General features: G+C 42.3%; 1 protein-coding gene across 6 annotated transcripts in view; it reads left to right on the top strand.

The window, feature by feature from the left end:
- LOC114657328 (bromodomain-containing protein 3-like) overlaps positions 1–14,443 on the top strand; it is a 116,544-nt gene extending 102,101 nt beyond the window's left edge. For 2 of the 6 annotated variants that reach the window (XM_028809086.2, XM_028809084.2), the window contains 3 exons: positions 6,756–7,048; positions 7,698–7,826; positions 10,807–14,443. In XM_028809086.2, coding sequence (XP_028664919.1) covers positions 6,756–7,048; positions 7,698–7,826; positions 10,807–10,925 — 541 coding nt within the window. In that variant the 3' untranslated portion in view covers positions 10,926–14,443. Of the gene's footprint in view, positions 1–6,755; positions 7,049–7,697; positions 7,827–10,803 lie in introns of all 6 variants that reach the window. The other 4 variants (XM_028809085.2, XM_028809083.2, XM_028809088.2 and 1 more) reach the window with 2 other exon arrangements.
- Positions 14,444–14,990: the final 547 nt, after the last annotated feature.

Below are 14,990 nucleotides of genomic sequence, written 5' to 3'. Positions count from 1 at the left end.
CCGGGAGGAGGCCCCAGGGAAGACCCAGGACACGTTGGAGGGACTATGTCTCTCGAGTGGCCTGGGAACGCCTTGGGATTCTCCCGGAAGAGCTAGAAGAAGTGGCCGGGGAGAGGGAAGTCTGGGCATCTCTGCTCAAGCTGCTGCCCCCGCGACCCAACCTCGGATAAGCGGGAGACAATGGATGGATGGATGGACTTGGGGGTTCCCACCCAACCACCTTCAATAAATATATATTTGCAGCTGGAGATCCACGAAGGGAGAAAAAATTAATCACGTGTCATAAAGTAGTTTTTATTCCTGAGCTTTCAGCCCCAACCAGGAGCCTTCATCAGAGGATAATGCTTAGACGTACAAGAATCAACAGCAATATATAGCAAAATTAGGTGGGGGGAGCTGGGTCTGGGTTGGTTATTGGTCGTAACATTTTATTTATTGTGAATATGTTCTACTTAAGTTTGCATATGCTGGGTTTATATCCAAATGTCTGTTAATGGCGTTTTTGTCTGATAGTCAAGATTCAGCCAGCTCTCTGGCACTTTTGACAGATATGCTCAGAAGCATAAAAAACAAGGATACAGACTCAGGGAACAAATAGTCTGTCTATTATACAGTATAAAAAAACCTGGGGCGAGACTATTTCAGAGAGATACTTTCATGTCCTGCGATACGAGACTTTGTGCCAAGAGATTTAACCATGCCTGGGGCCGGAAATAAAAGACAAAGAGTAGAAGACAAAGTAGAACGTCGTAAAGAAATCAAAAACATTGGTGTGATACACATGAAGAGCAGTTAAAGATAATGAAAGTACTAAAATTCAAAAGTCCCAAAAAAACTGAAATTATTACTTGGTGAAATAATGGAACAGTGAAAAGAGATCGAATATATTGTTCGGATTTAAACTTTAAGTCGGAGACTTGTAGATCGTCTAATTCGTGTTGCCATCAGGGAAAAGTAGTGTTTCTTCCCAATGAAGAGGTGTATCCGCGAGAATTAAAAGATTTGTTGTTTGTTGAAAGTGAAATCCACATACGTGAGCGGCAGAGATGCAAACTGGCTGGCACGTAACGCAGGCCAGGGGGGTTGGCGAGCAAAGCGAGCAGGGGGCAAAGCCCCCTAGTTTAAACCATAAACTAAAACTTACAGAGAGAAACTTGTTCCCATTTGGGCCAGTTTATTTTTTTTTAGTTTTGTTGCTGCTTTGCTGTCAGTTCTTGGAGGCTTCTTTTGTCAGCGAATATTAATACTTGGGTGTGTCACAAACTCCACTCTGCGTCATAACAAGATTTGGGGCAGCCACCCGTATATTTGGTATCCTGGCCGCAAAGTTGCAAAAATATAAAAAGCACTGATGTGCACAAAACAGAGTCCAAAACAGAACTGAGGGAATAAGGAAAAGGTGGAGGGTTTTAAAGGGGAAGACAGGAAGTGAGATCAAAGGGGTAGGGCTCACAAGGGTCTTCAGCCATAGGCTCGAGCCCAGACATGACATCACAGGGGCTGGAGCCAGCAAGTTCTTCCTCCATAGGCTCGGACCCGGAAGTGACGTCAAGAGGGCCAGGTGGAATCTCCCATAAATGGTCTGAAGGAAAGGGAGAAAAAGAGTCGGTGCACTCTGCCACATCCTGGTCTGACTCGGAATTGCCGTTATTCAAGCCCTTTAGCTGCCTCCCATGCGCATGTGTTTTTAGACAAGGCCCCCCTTCAGCCCAGACCTGTTGAGTCGGGCGTCCCTAACCGAGAGGTCGTGAACCCAAGAAAGAGCATCAGCGTTGGCATGAAGAGAGCCCCGACGGTGAATGAGCGAAAACTTGTATGGCTGGAGGTCAAGAAACCACTGGGTGACCTGTGGATTCGACTCCTTGTGCAGGGCCATCCACTGTAAAGGTGCATGGTCCGTGACAAGGGTTAATTCCTGGCCCAACAGGTAGTACCTCAGCTGAGTAATTGCCCATTTAATGCCAAAGCCTCCCTCTCCACCGCTACATACCTGGTCACCTGGTCCAACAGTTTCCGGCTAAAGGAACATGATAGGGTGTTCCACACCATTGACGCTTTGGCTCATCATGGCCCCCAGGCCTGTGTCCGAAGCGTCCATCTGGTGGATGAAAGGTAAAAAAAGTTAGGTGCTTTCAAAATGGGTGCGGACATAAAGGCCTGCTTCAAGTCACTAAATGCAGCGCCTGTCTTTTCAGTCCATACCACAATGTTTGGGGCTCTCTTCTTTGTCAAATCAGTCAAGGGCACCGCTTTCTTCGAGAACTAGGGCACAAACCAGCAGTAGTACCCCGCTAACCCCAGAAAGGCTTGGACCTGCTGCTTGGTTCGCGGATGGGGCCATTTCAAAATGGCATCTACTTTGGAGCACTGTGGCTTCACGGTACCCCAGCCCACATTTCTTGGGATTAATCTGAAGCCCGGCCTCACCAAGTGTCCGCAATACCGCTTCTACCTGCTGTAGGTGTTCCATCCATGTGCTGGAATAGATGACCATGTCATCCAGGTAGGCAGCACTGTATGAGTTATGAGGCATGAGCACTTTGTCCACCAGACGCTGGAAGGTTGCCGTAGCCCCGTGTAACCCAAATGGAAGGACACGATACTGCCAGTGTTCACTAGGGGTACTATACGTGGTCTTAACCTTCGTGGAGTTTGTTAAAGGAACCTGTCAGTTCCCCTTTGTCATGTCCAGAGTGGTCAAATATTGAGCTTGTCCAAGCCTCTCGAGGAGGTCATCCACTCGTGGCATTGGATAAGCATCAAATTGGGAGACTTAAGTCGACGGAAGTCATTTGCAAAACCTCCAACGCCCGTCAGGCTTAACAACCAGTACAATGGGACTGGACCAAGGACTATGACTTTCCTCAATTACTCCTAGTTCCAGCATGTGCTTGATCTCAAGTTCCACTTCAGCTCTTTTTGCCTCGGGAAGATGATACGGTTGTTCTTGGACTATAACCCCGGGCTCTGTCACAATGTTGTGCTCAACCAGAGAGGTCCTTCCGGGGTTTTCACTCACTACATTCGAGATGGACAGGATAACTGCTTCCAGCTCCCGTCGCTGTCTGGGACTTAAATCCGCACCAAAGTTAAGGCTAGCTGTGTGAGCAAAGAATGAGTGGGGCTGACCGGAGGAGGGATCGGGATCTCTGTCATTCCACGGTTTCAGCAGATCTACATGATAAACCTGCTTCCTCGGCCGACGATTGGGTTGACTCACCAAATAGTCAATGAGCCATTTCCTCTCCTTAACTTCGTAGGGACCCTGCCAATGGGCAATTAACTTAGAGTGGGAGGTAGATACTAGGAGCATGACGCGATCTCCCGGGCGGAACTCCCAGAGAGATGTGCCACAGTTGTAATATCGGACCTGTGCTGCTTGTACCTCTTCCATGTGACTTTTAAGGAGGGGCCGAATTTTACCAAATCTATCATGTAATTGCGCGATTTACTCCAATTCTTTGTAGAGGGAAGAGCCTCTTCTTCCCATCCTTCTTTTAAGATAGCTAATAGGCCCTGGGGTTGTCGCCCATACAATAATTTACAAGGGGAGAACCCCGTGGAGGCTTGAGGGACTTCCCGATAGGCAAAAAGGACAAGGGAGCGAGCTGATCCCAGTTCCTTCCATCCTCGCTGACCACCTTACGAAGCATTTGTTTGAGAGTCTGATTGAATCTCTCTACCAAACCATCGGTTTGAGGATGATATACCGCAGTCTTTAGATGCTTTATTTTAAGTAACTTGGCAGTCTCCTTGAACATCGCCAAGGTAAAAGGCGTCCCTTGGTTCATCAGGACTTCCTTAAGGATGCCAACACGCGCAAAGACCACTATTAATTCCCATGCAATGGCTTTAGAAGTAGCTGAGAGGAACGGAACAGCTTTGGGGTATATGGTAGCAAAATCCACGAGGACTAAATTGTATTTGTGTCCTCGGGCTGAGTGCTCTAGGGGTCCGACTAAATTGACCCCATTTCTGTGAAAGGGAACATCAATTAGAGGAATTGGAACGAGAGGAGCACAGTCCTTCCTAGGAATTTGTCGCAAATGACACTCCAGGCAAGAAGTGCAAAAGCGACGAACCTCCTCATTGATTCCCAGCCAATAAAAGTGGAGCTTGATCCGCTCTAGGGTTTTCTCTTGCCCAAATGGCCACCTAGGAAGTGGGCATGTGCTAACTCACAGACCTGCCGCCGGAAGGTCCGTGGGATTAGCAGCTGCTTTCTCTCCTGTCCCTCATGCTCAGCTACACAATACAGAAGGTCTTTCTCTAAAACAAAGTGAGGACCCTGTGGCATGACGGCTCATCTCCGTCTACAACTAGGCCTAAGTTAAACCCAGGAGTGGTATGTGTCTCACCTCTTTTAATTTTAGACCAGTCCCGCCCCAGTATCACTGGATGTGGTGGGTTTGGGTTGACCGCCACGGTTAATTTCCGTACAGATCCCCCGCAACTGATGATACAGACGGCAGACCTGTACCAGTGGATTTCTCCGTGGACACAGGTTATACTGGTCTTAAATGTTAACCACTGTCGCGGTAGCACAAATCGGCGGGCAACAATGGTAATACAACAATGTTGTAATGTTAAGCCAGTTTATGATCACCACGTCTGTGTGTGGGACCACCAAAGGGTTTGTCAGAGCGCACCGACTCCTTATCCCCAACCCCCCACCCCCGCGCATTCCTCCTCGCTTCGATGTGGCTTGTGTGCCCACATCTCCGCAGATGCTGGCGTGAGCTCCAGGTTGTAGAGGAGGGGGCTAGGTTTAGGGACATACCCCCACTGAGCTCGACTAAGGGACCGTTCTGCTCCGCCAGGTTGCGAGGCCCTCCTCTGTGCCTCAGTGAGGTTCAACAGACCTTTCATATTAATAAAGTCTTTACCCCAGACCAGCTGGGTAAAGCCGCGGGGTGGTGTCTCTAGGAGCAGGTAACAAGCCACCTGTTCCACTACTGTATTTGGTAGGGTGTTTTCCCCTGGCCGTAACCAGTGACCTACTGCAGCCCATAAAGACCAGGCCTGCTTCTGGGTCGGCCGCCCTGTGTCGAGTCTCCACTGTCTTACTTTCTTCACCTGCCAGTCTAGGGCACCCCTAGGTGGAACTCAGGATTCTGCCTTCACAGGGAGACGGGCACTCTCCCCTGGGAGAGCATAATAAGCCCACTTCGCCTCCACCCTCCGGGGCAGCCCAAGTCTGTGAGCCCCTCCCACACACCCCCTGGCCTGCCTGGGTTGTCCAGTCAAGTGTGCCGGCAACGGAGCCCGCACTGGGTCCTCCTGAATCGCAGGACACCCTCCACGCCTGAAAACATGGCCCCAGTACGCTCCCACCTGGGTTCATTGCAGGTCTTGTCCCTTTCTCCTCCGGAATCCAACCATCATGCCGGCTACGCCAGTGTCACAAACTCCACTCTGCATCATAACAAGGTTTGGGCTAGCCACTCGTATATTTGGTATCCTGGCCACAAAGTTGCAAAATAAACAGCACTGATGTGCACAAAAACCGAGTCCAAAACAGAACTGAGGGAATAAGGAAAAGGTGGAGGCTTTTAAAAGGGAAGACAGGAAGTGAGGTCAAAGGGGTCAGGCTCACAAGGGTCTTTAGCCATAGGCTCGAGCCCAGACGTGACGTCAAGAGAGCCAGGTGGAATCTCCCATGAATGGTCTGCAGGAAAGGGAGAAAAAGAGTCAGTGCACTCTGCCACATCCTTGTCTGGTTCGGAATTGCCCTTACTCAAACCCTTTAGCTGCCTCCCATGCAAACGTGTGTGACAGGTGTTATAAAGATCAAAGAATTAAAAACAAATTGAGTGTTAAGTTTTAAAAGCAACCCATATCTTGGACAGCACTGTATTTCTAACTCTGTAGTACAGGGGTGTCAAACTCCAGGCCTGGAGGGCCACAGTGGCTGCAGGTTTTCATTCTGACCCCTTTTCCTAATCAGTGAAAAGTTTTCACTGCTAATTAACTCCTTTTCCCTTCATTTTAATAGCCCTGTTTTTAAGGATTCAGTCCTCTGAATTGATTTGTTTCTTCATGAAATGGCAGCGAAACCGAAATGAGATGTGAAACGAGCCAACAGATGACCAGCTAAACTGGGATTTCAAACTCCAACCAATTTCACTCCAACCAATCTATTAATGAGAAGCTGATTCTTGCTGTTAATTAAGCCCGTTATTTAATTCCTTGGCCTGTTGCTGCTCTCTTTCTGCCACAGAAAACATTTCCAAAACTTCTGACTTTTTGTTCATCAAAATGTTTTGGTGACCTGAGAGATCAACCTTACCGAGACCTTCACTTTTCTTTATTTTCAGATCTTGTGTGACAGGCACAGGTGAGCTGGTCATGTGGCGGCTTGTTTTGTGTCTCATTATTGTTTGGCTGCTAATTAAAAAAAAGAGACAACTAAGGGGCCTGAGTCAATTTAATTAAAACTAAAGAAAAAGAAGTTAATTAGCAGCAAAAACTGGTCACTAATGAAGAAGATGGTTAGAATGAAAACCTGCATCCACTGTGGCCCTCCAGGCCTGGAGTTCGACACCCATGCTGTTCCATTGTTTTTTGTGAAATGTATTGTAAACTTAACCACCTTCCAGGGCTAGCGTCTTAGTGGGGGAAAAAAATGTTGGGAGTGCTTGTGGGAAATGACTTTCGAACATTCAGATCTCTGATGTGAGGAAGATGCTGTGCTCTAATAATATCACAACTCTGAACAGACCCACATAAATACATTATGGTATGATTTATTTTAGGCAAATCAAGAAAGGAGGCAAACAGCCAGCAGCCAGCTATGACTCTGATGAAGAGGAAGACTCCTTGCCAATGACCTATGACGAAAAGCGGCAGCTCAGCCTGGACATCAATCGTCTGCCTGGAGAGAAACTGGGACGGGTTGTGCACATTATTCAGTCAAGAGAGCCTTCACTTAGGGACTCTAATCCCGATGAAATCGAGATCGACTTCGAGACGCTTAAGCCTTCTACGCTACGTGAGCTAGAGCGCTACGTCAAGTCCTGTTTACAAAAGAAGCAGAGAAAGCCTTTACGTAAGTGTGGCTTTGTGTAGAGCAGAGTGGTCTACTTCGGTAGGAGTTACAGTAGATGAGGTGGTGATGAATGTTGGTGGGTGGTGGTTATTGGGAAGGGAAGTACCGGTAGTGCTTGATGAAGAACTGTTCGTGCATTCAAAGCCCTTTTCTTCGTGTGACAGGTGACTTGCTTTACTGAATGAATCCTCTTTTTCTAGTCCTTGAAGAGTGAGCTTTGTTGGTATTACAGTTCCCAGTCCCATACACGTCGAGCCATGTAGTTTTACTTTTTCTTTTTCTGTTTAGGCTAATTTTTATTCTTGTTTGTTTATTTTTGTAGCCTTCTCTTTCGATTTTCTTTTTTTGTTTATTTTTGTTTTTTGGCATGAAGATTGTGACAAGAGCTCAAAAATAAAAACGTTATCCGTTACAGTTAGATTCTGATCTGAGCTCTCTATTAACTCAAGTAGTTTCATTGTTTGGTTTAGCTTTTGAATTTGGTTGGCTTTTTTTATTTCTTTATTTCTTTACATTTCATTTTAATTAGGATTAGCTAATCCCTCCCCTGCCCCGGTATGTAGACATACACACATACACATCACCACAGCTGTGCGGTCTTAGATCGATCCACGTACTTACTGTACACGGCTGTGTGTTTCATCCTCAGCTGGCACAGGGAAAAAGCAAAGTGCGAAGTCTAAGGAGGAGCTCGCTCAGGAAAAGAAGAAAGAGTTAGAAAAGAGACTGCAGGACGTGAGCGGACAGCTGAACAACAACAAGAAACCGCCCAAAAAAGGTACCTGTGTTTCAAGGGTTAGCCAAAGACTTGAGGTACAGGCTGCCATATTGGGCTTTTGAGCGCAGAGATCAGAGCAGGAAACTAACTAGTCAGGGCAGAGATCCCATGAACAAGGAGGCCTTTTAGAGTTACTTTAAAAACTTTTTGTTTTGTTTTTTTGCGCACCCTATTTAGTTATTTTTGTTTATCCTTTTTTATTTTAAATCTGTAGATAGGCTTATCTCGAGTGATAAATTTTTCATCCCCAACCACAAATCATCTAATCATCTTAAATATCTCTATATTTTTTTTTTTGGATCTAATGGATAGAATTTGCGACTAGTGGTCTTTTCTTTTTTTTCCCCTTTTCCTGCTCTCTCCCTCTCTAATAAGGTAGCTCTGATTGGTTAAAGAGATGATGCAGTGTAGTTTTGCTGAATCGAAAGCCTGTATAAACAGTTTATGTTCCTTTTTTGGGTGGTGGGGTGGTCCTAACCGAGCTACAGACAGTCTATATTGGTGCAGTCAGTGCTTTCAGTTACTTTACTCACTCTTTCCTTCTACTTTCTGTTCATTTTTTTAGCTCTGCTTTTCTCATTGTGTGTGTGCTCTTCTGTTTTAATTTGCATTTGTACATGTGTCTTGAACTTGTTAAATGTTTTTGTTATTATTGCTGTGGTGGTGATGGTGTTTGTGTCTATTGAATCATTTGTTTGGTTTTGGTTAAAAATCTCAATAACGCAGATACAAACCAGCATTCTTTTTTTTGGTTTTGAATTCAAAGCATATACTCTCCATCCATCTATTTTCTATACCCATTTTTTCAATTAAGATAACTGCACAGAGTTGGAACTTCAGCTTCAGTTTATTATGGGTCAGTCACACTGACATAGCCACACTTGTGCAAGGCCTGTTAACTTAATACACACACTCACCTTTGGGTGGATCCTTGAGTTCTCGGTGATAGCCGCACACAGACGCTGATGGCGCTGAGAACCAAACCGAAATTCTTGGCTCTTTGAGGCATTAAGCAATAAGCATTGTGCCACAAGGACAACCAGAGATGTACTAATGATTGGTTTTGTCTTGACTGCAGTGCCAACATTTTTTCCACTGTGGACAAGGATCTAGTTATGAATTCAAAATATAAAAAAGCATTCACTCGGTATAACTCAATAATTCATAGGTTAGGTCTCCATGAAAAATCAGCCTTATTTCAAATGGCCCATGTTGGGCCACCTTAGCATTTAGTGAACTCTTCTTGAATGCAACTTCATATGCAGTATTTTCCTTACATTTAATGCAGCATCACTTTTTATAAATAATCCTGAGTGTATTCAACAAGCATTATATTTAAAAAAAAAAAATGACAGTAATGCTCACTGTTAACACATTTATTTAGCTGTCAGTTTTATCCAAAGCAGCTTAAAAGTCACATTTGCAAAAGTTTGTTTTGTTTTCATGTTTGTACTTTGAGCAATGGCTGGGTAAATTGTCTCATTCGGGACTGAAGTGGCAACAGAAAATAAATAACCTGCTGCCATGTTCAAAGTATACTCGGTGGTCTCAATTCTAGACCTCTCACAATAAAGTCTGAGGAACAGAATGTGCAGTACCCCCTATGTCAGTGTTCAGATTCTCCATTATAATGTGAATCAAGATCTGTGTTTTAGTTACATTTCTGCAGGCCAGATAATAATAGTAGTCTGACCAACATGAAACACGCTGTCACCCTCTACCGCCATGATAAAAAACAATGTTTAAAAAATAGATAACATACGATGAAGGACACTATGTGATAGATGAACCAAACTTAGTTTCCCTTTGGTAGTTACTCAGTTTGTTTAGATTGTCCATTAAAATGTAAATCAAGATTTGTGTATTAGTTTCATTTCTAGTTACAGGCCAGATAGTAGTAGTAGGCTGACCAACATGCAAAACATTGCCACCTTTTGATGCCACGAGAAGCAGGAATGTATTAAAATGATAGATATGATGAAGGGCACTACATGATAGATTGACCAAGTGTATACTGTAGTTTCCCATTGCCAGTGACTCAGTTTGTTCAGATTCTTTATTAAAGGTGTAAATGAAGAGTTGTGTATCCGTTATATTTCTACCTACTTGCTAGATAAGTAATAGTAAGCCAACCAACACAATGCCAGTCTCTGATGCCATGATAAAAAAGAGAATGTATTAAAATAGATAGATATGATGAAAAGGCACTACATGAAAGATGGACCAAGTGTACAGTTTCCCATTGCCAGTGACTCAGTTTGTTCAGATTCTTTATTAAAGGCGTAAATCATGATTTTGTATCAGTTACTTTTCTACCTACAGGCCAGATAGTAGTAGTTGGCCAACCAACATGTAACACGTTGCCACCTTGTGGTGCCATGATAAACAAGTATGTATTAAAAACATTGATAGGAACTTTTTGCAACTATCTATCTATCTATCAATCATAGAGTTGCAGCGTTCTTATAAAAACCTCTAAACTTTCATCCTGTGATAAGTCTCATTGTCAATCATCCATCTTTTTTTTATTTTATGCCTGCTTTTCCTGTTACACTGTTGTGGAGAACTGAGACCTGCCCCGGTTCAAATGGGCTCACAAGGCAGGAGTTAGCACTGTTGTGGGACACCAATCCACTACACATGTATACATCCGCACCCACACACACATGGCATGGCAGACCAGGAGAGTTAACCTAAGGTGTACGGCTTTGGAGTGTATAAGGGAAGACGCAGGGAGAAAGTTATAGACACTGTGGATGGGCTGAGATTCAGGCTGTGCCGTAATCACGAGATTCTCTGACACCTTACACTGCATGGTCTATGGCAATGTGTTTTACAAAGCCAATAAAGTACAGTGAAAATTAGCATAACGATGTAAATGACAAGATAATTGAAATTCAAGATATATTTACTAACAGCCTGCCTCTGTTCTCTTTTCTTGTCTTTTTTTTGTGTGTGTGTGTGCGTACTTTCATAGCAGAAAAGGGAGGTTCAGCGCAATCAGGAGGACCCTCAAGACTCAGCGGTAGTAGCAGCTCTTCAGACTCTGGGACCAGCAGTACCAGTGGCACTAGTTCTGACAGCAGTGACTCAGATTAAACACAAAGGAACCTGGAACTTTTTAATATTATTTTTTTACATTTTTTTTTTAATCACAGAAAACAATGTATGCCGTTTCAAGTGGATGTGTCTCTGAAAGACATTTTTTAAAACAAACCCTTTAAAAGTCATACATTTAAAAAAAACAAAAAAAAAAAGATGGCAAAGTCTATTACAACAGCAGTGTGCAAGAAAAAGACTGGCAGTTAGCCACATTTATTTTGTGACACGGTGCTTTGAAATGAATGTCTTTTAATTCTTTTTTTTTTTTCCTGTTTTTTTTTTTTTTTTTATTTGACCTGAATTAAGTTTGAGATTACAAAAAAATGGGCATCAAAGTGTACAAATCCAGCAAATTAGTAGAGTTTGTTTTGTAAAGCCCCTTATTTAGTGAGGCAAAGCCAACAAAAAAGTACTTGGTACAGATGCATAGTTGTGAGGTTTCTTTATAATTAAGTCCCAAACTTTACTGAAAAGCGATCATGGTTCATACAGACATACAGAGCACATCTGATGTTCATGATACGGGTGTGTATGCATGTTTACCAGGATACACACACACACACACACACATTCACTCTTATGTGCTACAAAGAGGTGGTGGGGGGGACAGGCTGGCTCTGCTACCATGACCCGTCACCTCCATCTTTGTGTCGTATGTCTGTATAAGCCAGCGCAGATTTCTGGAAGGAAAAAGAACTACATATTTTCTAATGCTTCATGAATTTTTATACGTATACATAAATAAGATTACCAATTAAAATATAAAGTCCCTCATGACATTCCATAAATGCTGATAGCCACAGTTGTGTGTGCGTGTGTGTGGGTGTGTGTGCGTGCATGCGTGCGTGTGTATATAAATATATAAATATCTTCCTTATTTATTTGACATCTCGGGTAGACATCATAAAATGGATAAAAGCCACACACAGTGCATTGTGTTGTCCCTTTGAAAATATCATTTGACGAGAAATCAGAAGTATAGCTGGCTGGCACTGGAGGACGCTGCTGTCCGTTTTCCCTGTCCTGGTGCCATCTCATAGATTTCCGACAAGGTGTGAGGCTTTACTTCAGTGTGAGTTTTATTAGGCAGAGTGATCGTCTTTATCTTGGCATACATCATAAGGGTGGTAGGTACTTCTAGGCAAACATACATATATCTAATCTATCTAATCCAAATGTAACCATTTGGATAAGAGAGGATTTGCATTATTACTAAACATCTCTTTTTAACTTGTGCTTTCTCATGATCTACATTTTTTTTTTTTAATCTACCTGCTCAAGAGTTGTTTTTTTTTTCTCCTTTGTAGATTAGTATTGCATCCATATTTGAGTAATGTGTCGTTAGCTTTTATTACTTGCGATTTTTCTATGAAGAGCTTGCAGCTTTCGTCAGCTTACAGGCTTGTCATGGACTGTTTCAGTTCCACTGCTACAGCAACACATGTGCATTTTCTTTTTGGTTTTGTCCATGCAGTATCTTCTTATTCATGAGCTATTCACATGTGTTTGGAGTCATATTCAAAGTAAACTATAAAGGCTGATTACTAATTTTTTTTTGCTAAGTTGCCCCCCTTCAGAAAGGTCTGATCAAAAATCAACGAAAATTCCGAAGTATCAGTAAGCATGTCCTCCCTTGATTTACGGTTATGTTGGGCAGCAAGCCGAATAGCTTCTAGGTTAAGAAAATCAATATTTGTATTCAGTCAGGTTGGTTTTAATGTTTTTTTTTTTTTTTAGTTTGTGAGAGTTTATCATATATTGCTAATTATCTTAATAAAATCATCAGGACACCCAATCTTGTTTTCTCCCTCATCTCTCTCTTTAATATTTTTTTTTTTTTGTTCTGGCTAGAACTGGAAATTCCGCAAATAGCTAGCTGCTCATCAGAAATGTTGGGTCAGCTCAGGCTAGAGCCTAAAATTCCTGCCCTCTTGACTCAGAAGATGCTCTTTAGTCATAGCTTTGATTACGGGGTTTTTAACACTGTTTTTTTTTTTCACTTGGAAATCAATCAAATAAGCATATTGTTACTCAATTACATTTTTTCCACTGATGGGACCATTTTTAAACAACAAAAGTATATGGACTGTCTTAATTGGAATCTTTCATATATATTTCATCTAATGGGTCAGTTTTTTTCTTCAACCTTAAAAGTTGGTATGGAGGGAGGGGGGAAAATAAAGTGATTCTGGGTCCCAGTGCTATTCTGGAGAAAGTGACAGTTATGAACTATAATAATGTGCTATTTTTAAAATACGTATTGCTTTAACCAGTCAGGTGATTTAATTTCAAGCTGCAGCCAAGAGCTTCGAACTACAGACAGTAGGGGGCGCTGCTGACATCCCTGGATGGATGTGATTCAGGTGAAATGTAGAAGGCCAACAATTGTGGGTGGGGCAAGGGAGGGGCTTTAATGGTGCTTGTTAATCAGAGAACCTTTATTGGCTGACTCTGGCCTTGCCACTTGGGGGAAACCAATCCTATGTCAGGAGCCGACATGACTAGAAAAATGAAAAGACATTTGGGAGACTTACTACTTGTTTGTATGTTTGTGTGACATCCTTTTGGAGCTGGGGTGGGGTGGGGGGGGGTGCCTCGTGCTTTCTTTTCTGTGTGATTTGAAGGAGTGGGCAAATAAAGAGTAAATTCAGGTCTTGTTAATCTGCATAACCCCAGTGCTGTAACACAGTAGTCTTGAGTCAGACAAGGGCAAATCTAATATTCTCAAAATGTATTCAGTTTGTCTGTGATTCATACAAGTCGCTTGATAATTAGTAGCTGGTGTTTTAGTTTTTTTTTTCTCCTCCTTCTACCCATAATTCACCTAAGTGATATATATTTAATTAATTATGATAATTTTAGATAACTATTTTAAAGCATTAAGTTTTTGTTTTGTTTTTGCATGATCTACAGCTGACCAGAGTGCAAAAATAAACCATTGATGTTTCTATGCTTTTTTAAAAAAAAATTTTGCCATTGATCCAGAAGCGCAGTCCCAGGAGAATTAGATATTTGTGATTGCTCCACTTAAAGCAATATTCACTAATATAAATTCATTTTCGGTTTACTTAGCGAGTGATGTCTATAGAAATAAACGGGGGGAAAAATATATATATATAAATATATATTCTCACTTTTTAGTTGATTCTTAGGCCCTGATCAAGATATTATAGTTATTTTATATTTTAAAGCAAAGTTTACTTTTTATGTATGATGTGCATGCAGGTTTACTGTACTTTTTCTTACACTTTTTTTTGAGAACTGTTTATAGTATCTTCATGTAAATGTCAGTCCCGGGGGGAGGGTTAAAATTTAAAAAAAAAAAAAAAAAAAGATTCCGTGTAAGTAGTTTTAGGGTTGTATTGTCGCAACTGAGGCTTTGGGAGCCTTCCATGGAGAACGGGGAGGGAGAAACAGAAGCTAATATTTGATGTAACTGCTAACTGGGGTCCCTGCATCTGCCAGGGGCTTCTTTTGTTTTCTTAAAATAAAAACAAAATGAAAAAAAAAAAAAATGTAAGGTGTGTGTAAATATCTTCTGTTCAGAAAATACCCGATAACTCTGTGTCGTGCCAGGCTATGGACCGTAGCAATGCTGCAGGAAACTATTGGCTTGGAGCTGCAGCTTAATTTAATGTAGGGTGTGCCGGTGCGAAAAGGCTTTCCTTTTAAGTGAGAACTCGATTTACTAAGTCTATTGTGAATTTAATACCAAACCTTGATCACTCTTCCTGGTGAAACTCACAATATCAAATCTTGCTCACACTAAATTTAATACAAATCTTGGTCCCTTTCGATGTAAAACTGTAAATTTAATATCATACCTTGATCACTCTGGGGGAGAAACTCACTGTTACGAGACCCCGGCATGAGATGGTGCCCGCAAGTATTTCGTAACTGGATGGCAAAAAAAATACGAAGCATCAGGCAGTTCTAAAACAAAGACAGAGGAGTTTAGGAACAATCCAGTATTTGTTTGTGAGAAAACAAAAAGGATTGACAAGAAAAAGTGCAATAAAAAGGTAACAATCCATAAAAATATAATATGCTACAGAGATAAAT

The sequence above is a fragment of the Erpetoichthys calabaricus genome, chromosome 9, assembly GCF_900747795.2.
Source record: "Erpetoichthys calabaricus chromosome 9, fErpCal1.3, whole genome shotgun sequence".
Classification (NCBI taxonomy): Eukaryota; Metazoa; Chordata; class Cladistia; order Polypteriformes; family Polypteridae; genus Erpetoichthys; species Erpetoichthys calabaricus.
The sequence above is the reverse complement of the archived record's forward strand: the minus strand, read 5'-3'. Positions and strand labels throughout refer to the sequence as shown.